At 55.7% G+C, this 6,625-nt stretch overlaps 1 protein-coding gene across 1 annotated transcript; it reads right to left on the minus strand.

The window, feature by feature from the left end:
- Positions 1–471: 471 nt before the first annotated feature.
- SSTR4 (somatostatin receptor 4) lies at positions 472–2,945 on the minus strand. Its single transcript, XM_058020601.1, has 3 exons — positions 2,777–2,945; positions 2,322–2,462; positions 472–1,855 (listed from the first exon to the last, which is right to left on the minus strand). The coding sequence occupies exon 3, from the start codon at positions 1,809–1,811 to the stop codon at positions 588–590; it is 1,224 nt and encodes a 407-aa protein (XP_057876584.1). The 5' UTR covers positions 1,812–1,855; positions 2,322–2,462; positions 2,777–2,945; the 3' UTR covers positions 472–587.
- Between the last annotated feature and the right edge of the window lie 3,680 nt (positions 2,946–6,625).

Consider the following 6,625-nt stretch of genomic DNA (forward strand, 5'->3'; position numbering starts at 1 on the left):
CCATGAATAATGGACAACACCAATCCCATTCCAATGACAAAGTTAAACCCCAAATAAGCTGGAAGTGGCTCGCTCCATGGGACCTCCCTGTGCTGCTCCTCACCCTGGTGTTCCAAGCTCACCAAAATCTGGTTCTCCTGGGTTTTTGGGTTTTTTGGTGGAAATTTGGTCCTGGGTGTGCTAAAATCCTGGGAATTTTGGGTAGGGATATGTGTATGATGGGATATCATTCTGCTGCAGATGCAGCAGAGCTGACGGGCTTCGGGATTTTTCCCGCTGTCTCCCTGTCTCTTGGGAAGAAATGGGAATTTATCATTTATCAATCAGGAGGGCCATGTGCTCCCGATTAACATCTTGGGATCCTCCCCATGCCCAGGGAAGGCTCCTGGATGCCGGAATGATGGCAATCAATCAATGACAATAACCACTCAATCAACGGCAATAACCACTCAATCCATGGAATTTGCTCCATCCCAGGCCAGTCTTATGGCTTTTTATTTCGGAGAGCGGCGCACCCGCCAATCGGACCCGGCATCGCGGGCCCTCTCCATCCAACATCCCCTTTCACCCCGCGTTTTTGGGGTCCCCTAGAAGGGGGTGGTTTTGGGGAGCAGGGCCCCGGGCGCGCAGCAGGGCTGGGGGCGCAGGGGGTCCTGCTGGCAGGGCAGTGGGGGGCACACGCAGCCCTTGGCGTCCCCGCGGGGCGCGGCGCAGTAATCCAGCGGCTCCTCCTCGTCCTCGCTGTCCCCGCCGTCGGCGTCGGCGGCGCGGCAGCAGCACAGGCCGGCGTCGCGGCAGCGGCGCAGCACGCCGTGGAAGGAGTTGCGGAAATTCTCGGAGAGCAATCCATAGAGGATGGGGTTGGCGCAGCTGTTGGAGTAGCTGAGCAGCAGCGAGGCGTTGTGCGCGCTGGCGTCCAGGCGGCCGGGCAGCAGCAGCTCCAGCAGCTGCACCACGTAGAAGGGCAGCCAGCACACCACGAACATGGCCACCACGGTGACCACCAGGCGCGTCAGCTTGCCCTCGGAGCGCCGCCGCTGCTGCCAGCCCACGCCCTGCGCCACCACGCGCATCTTGCCGGCCAGCAGCAGGTAGCACAGCGCCATGGCCACCACGGGCAGCACGAAGCCCAGCGCGCTGCTGTACACCACGAAGGCGGCCGCCCACGCCGGGCTGGGCCACAGCAGGTCGCAGGCCACGGCGCGGCCGTCGCGGGTGACGGCCGTGCCGGCGAACACCGGGATGGGCGAGGCCACCAGCAGCGCCAGCAGCCACACGCCGCCGTTGACCAGCTTGGCGACGCGCGGGCGGCGGTAGGAGGCAGCGCGCAGCGGGTGCACCACGGCGATGTAGCGGTCCAGGCTGAGCACGGTGAGGCAGAAGACGCTGCTGAACATGTTGAGGCCGTCCACGCCCAGCACGGTCCGGCAGAGCGCCCGGCCGAAGGGCCAGCGCCGCAGCGCCGCCGCCGTGGCCACGAAGGGCACGCTGAGCATGAAGAGCTCGTCGGCGATGGCCAGGTTGAGCAGGTAGATGTTGGTGGCCGTCTTCATCTTGGCGTAGCGCAGGATGACGAAGATGACGAGCGCGTTGCCCAGCAGCCCCAGCAGGCACACCAGGCCGTAGATGCACTGCAGCACCACCATGCCCGCGATCTCCGCCGCGCTCCCGCCGCGCTCCGGGGGCCCCCTGGCATCTCCCAGCGCCGCCACGGCCGTGCTGCTGTTGGGGGGCGGCTCAGAGCCGGCCCAGCTGGAGATGCTCCAGAGGGGGATCCCGGCTGCCAGGAGCTGCTCGCCGTCCGTGCTCATGGCGGGAGGTGATCCATGGACAGCAGAGCGGTGATGGGGTCAGCCTGCGGGCAGGGCACAGGGGTGAGGGCTGTGGGGCACAGAAATCCCAGTGGCCACATTCACCTTGGAGTGGGAATCTCCATCCACCACCCCCTGACTCCCTCCATCAACCCTCTCCCTGCCTGGACACCTCCACGTCATTCCTCAGGCCGGAGCATACTGTTTTTTTGGGATCTCAGAGGCTGTGGGGTGGCGTGGGAGTTAACCCTCCGTGGCGCTCCTCAAACCAGGTGGGATGGCCTGAGAATCCCAACCTGGCCCAGGAATCAATCCCAACCAGGCCTGGCAACCAACCTCAACCTGGCCTAGGAATCCATCCCAACCTGGCCTAGGAATCACTCCCGGCTCGGCCTGGGAATCAATCCCAACCCTGCCTGGGAATCAACGCCATCCACCTTAAGGAGCCCCTGCAAATCTCGAGGATTTCATTCACCCTGCCAAGGAGAAAGCCAGCCGGGAATATTTTACCTTTCAGTATTCCAGGGATTGAAGGAGCCTCGCTACTTCCTGCCGGGGGGAAGAAGCCGCTGTGGGAAGATGCTCCGGTGGGATCCGTCGCCAACGGAAAGTCCTACTTGACCTGGATCAGATGACCGGGAAGATCCGGACCTTTTAAAGCGAAAGACAAAGCAGGGATGGACCCGCAGGATCTTCCCCCTCTCCCGCATCCCTATGCCGCAGGCATCGGCTTTCCGTGAAAAAATAAACGCGGCGCAACTTTCTGCTCCAGGATTTCCTCTGGAAAACAGCGCAGCGCCCTCCGCCCTTCTCCCGCCGGGCTGCGCTGTCCTGCGGCTCCCGGCCGGAGCATTCCCGCTCCAGCGGCTCCTTCCCGGCGCTGCGGAGGGCGGGATCCGCAGCCCGATCCCCCCCCCCCGCATCCCAAATCCCGAATCCCGAATCCCGCATCCCAAATCCCGCACCCCGCCCTCGCATCCCCCCGCGGCTCCGGGGAGAGGCAGGAGATGGAGAAGGAATGGTTGCCTTGGCAACGCATCCCTCATCCCGCATTCCTGCCGCGCATTCCCGCCTTCCCAGCGCCGCAGGGCCCCCGGATCCTTCCCGCTAGAGCCCTTTCCCTGCGGCACCGCATCCCAGCATTCCGCGTTTGGAGAGGTGACGGCCAGCCCGGCCTGGCCCCACATCCAAACCCACCGGGAATTCCACCCCGTTTCGCAGTCTGTGCTGGAACTGAGGGTGCAAGAAGTAAAAATGGGAGGAAATTCCATCTTTTTTGGGTTTTTTTTTAAATCCCTTGCTAGGTTTGGAGGGGTTTTTTTTTGGATGAGAGGGATCCAGGGAATCTTATTCCTGGCAGCAGCTCAGCCCAGGTCATGGAATCATAGAATCATGGAATCACAAAATCGTGGAATCAAAGAGTAATAGCGTCATGGAATAAAGGGATCACTGAAGTTGGAAAAGTCCTCTAAGATCATGGAATCCAATGTTAACCCAGCACTGATCCAGGTCCCCCAGTGCCACATCCACGTGAATTTAAATCCCTCCTGGAATAAGGAGTCCACCACTGCCCTGGGAGAGAAATTTTCCTGATATCCAACCTAAACGTGCCCTGAGGCCATTCCCTTTTATCCCTTTTGTTCCCTGGGAGCAGAGCCCAGTTCTCACCTAATTCCTCTCACAGACTTGTAGGGAATGAAATTCCCCCAGATCCTCCTTTTTTCCAACATTCCCTTCTCCCTCAGCTCCTCCTTATTCAATTTATCCCAACCCTGGCCAGGAAGTGATGAAGCAAACTTGCCTCAGTCATCCCAAAACCTCAGCACTGGAAATTTTTGGGAATTTGGGGCTGTCTGAATGAACCCATCTGGGGCCCTACTGCCAGGATGGGAATAGGGATAAACATCCACATGATACTCCTGGGAATGGGCTTGGAAATCCTGGGAAAGCAGGTGGATTTTCTCCTCGCTGCTTAAATCCATGACCGTGGTTAATGGTGCAGCTGGCACTGATCCCACTGGGAATATCCAAGATCCAGGGAATGCTGGCACCCCATCTCAGCCCCCAATTCCATGGGGTGTTCCAGTGGGATAAAGGGCAATGGGATCCCACTGTGCTGACACAGAAATTCCCGGGTGCCAGCTCAGGAGCTCCGGGCGTTCCCGTTGCAGCAGGAGACCGGAAAACATGGAATTAAACAATGGAAGCGGCCGCGGATTCCATGGGCCCCCTCCACCTCCTGGAGCAACAGGAAACCTTTAAATGCTCCTTTACTGTAAAGGAGGAAACTCCGCCATGGATTTGAGCCACAAGGTGGTCCCAGAATTCCATGGAAAAATCTGGATTGGGAGGAGCAAGAATAAACTTGGCCCCAGGGGGACAATTCCAGGTGATTGGAGCATCGCTGTGGGATAAGGATGCTCTGATTAGGAAGTCTCGGGTTTCTTCCCATTTCAGGAACATTCATAAAATCCTGGGATATCTGCGGTAGGAAGGGGCCCACAAAGAGCCCAACTCCTAAAAGTCCTGGGATTCTCCTCAATCCCACCCTCAGGAGTAGCTCCAGATCCCAACCTTGGAGCCCGCTCTGATGCTGAGGGAAAAGTGGAATTTGCTCGGTGCATCCCAAGGAATGCATGGCTTTTGGGATCAGCAGTTCTGGGATTTTAAGATTCGGGATTTGTAAGGAGTCTCTAAGTCAAGGAATTCCAGGGAAACCATCCTGGGGTTTAGTGGAATGTGTTTTTCCCGACGTCCAAGGGAATTGTTCAGCTCTCCTTATCCTGGAATCCCATTAATTTTCCTCTTTATTCCCTTTATTCCTGTCCAGAGATCCCTCTCCTGCTCTCTCACCGGGGCTGGATCCCAAAGACTTGGGAAAAGTGGACAGGAGCCTGTGGTTCTGGGAATTAATGAACCCCTGAACGGGGTGGAATTTTCCTGGACGAATTCCCATTTAAAGGGTCCCGCTCCCCTTTTCCAGGCAAATCCCCTGTGGAAACCCTTTTCCATCCCTTGGATCTTCCCTGAGCCTCCAGCAATTCGGAATCCACGAATTCCACACCATCCCAGAATATTTGGAAGGGATCCTAAAAGACACGATGTTCCAGCCCCACTTCCATGGGCTGCTCCCAAATTTCTCCACCTCCTCCCCCGCCTTCCTCCCTCCTTCCCGATTTTCCTGAGGAAAGACCGAAACGTGGAGATTTGCTGCCCTCTCCTGGGAGCCGCCAAATCCTGGGATTTGGGATGTTTGGAAATGTTCGAGCCTTATGGATTGTAATTTTGTATGGTTTTGTAATTTTTTAAAGCTGATTAAAATCTCAAAGGTATCCCCACGAATGACAAGAACTGTGGGAACAGGATCCTTCCCAAATTCCAGAAAAAACAATTTTGAATCTTTTTTTTCCCTCCTTAACCTCCAATTTTTTTGGGAATTGTGGGAAAACCTGGATTGGGAGCAGGATCTTGGCCAAAATCTGGCCTTGTCTCCCAGGAAAAAACCTTGAAACTTCCCAAGCTTTTTCCCCTCTTAACTCGGAGCTTTCTGCTCCTTCCTGGGGAAAAAAAAAATCAGAATTTGTTTTTGGAAGTAAAGGAATTCACAAAAATTCCTGTGGGGTTTATGAATATATTGGAGAAAAATTTTGGGAGAATCTCGGGATGAAGTGGAAAAAAAAAGGAAAAAGGATTTATCCACTTTGGGAATTTATAAAGTGAATATCCCCCAAAAATTCGGGAAGCCTGGAATTTTGATGATGTTTGGATCCTGGATGTCAGTTCTATGGATCCATGGCTGATCCTCAGGGTGTTTCCATGCTGTTTTCTCCCTGGAAAACCTGGGAAACGTGCAAAGGCCGCGGTTTCCCTTTCCCGGTGGGAGAGGAGGTGGCGTTATCCCAGCGGGAAGTGAAGCCGGAGGTCAGAGGCTGATTCCCGATGCCAGGTGGGAGCTGGGGTGTGTTTATCCAGTCTGGGATCCACACTGCAGCTCCTTATTCCCGGCCTGGCGCTTTTCCCGGGAGCTCCTGGGCTCTGGCAGCCGCTGCCACATTCCAGGCCCCGCTCAATGCTCCTGTGTCTGCTCCTCCAAAAAATTCCCACTGGGATGGGGGATCGGGATGCAGGGATGGGGGACAAACGTGGTGGTGTCCCAAAGCTTGGGGATCCCGGGATTGTGGAGAGGAATAAGGAGTGGATCCAGCCCCCAAGGGGTGGGGTCGTGACCAAGGAATGCAAGGAAGCTCCAGTGGCTCTTCCCATTCCATGAATTATCCTTGTCCCTTCTCCAATCTGATCCCAATCTCAATTCTCAACAGGAATTTGGGGATGATGAGGCAATTCCCTCTGGCTCTTTTCCATAAATCTGCTTGAAAAATTCCTCTCAGGTTTGGAGGGATGAGAAATCCTGATTAACATTGAAACAGCACCTGGAATTTGTCTGAATCCTGCTGGATTCAACAGCAATGGATGAGCTTGGATTTCCAACTTGGAAACACCAAAGGAGCGCTGGGAAGTAAATTCCATGGGAATTTGGGCTGGATATAAGGTGTGGTTCTCCTTGCTGGGAGCTCTGTGTCCCAAAACTGATGGAAAAGGAAAGAACTGGGAATACAGAATAGAGGGAAAGCAAGGACAGCTCCATATGAAATCCCTGAATATTCCCTGTGTGGTTGTGGTGAATATTTGGGAAGAGCAGGATGGAGCCGGGACAGAGGGATGCACTATGCACCCTACATCCAGGCTGACATCACCTCCCCACTCCCTCATTCCATGATAATTTTGGAGCTCTGGATCCGGAGGCTTTGCTGCTT

This window comes from Melospiza georgiana, chromosome 3, assembly GCF_028018845.1.
Source record: "Melospiza georgiana isolate bMelGeo1 chromosome 3, bMelGeo1.pri, whole genome shotgun sequence".
NCBI classification, from domain to species: domain Eukaryota; kingdom Metazoa; phylum Chordata; class Aves; order Passeriformes; family Passerellidae; genus Melospiza; species Melospiza georgiana.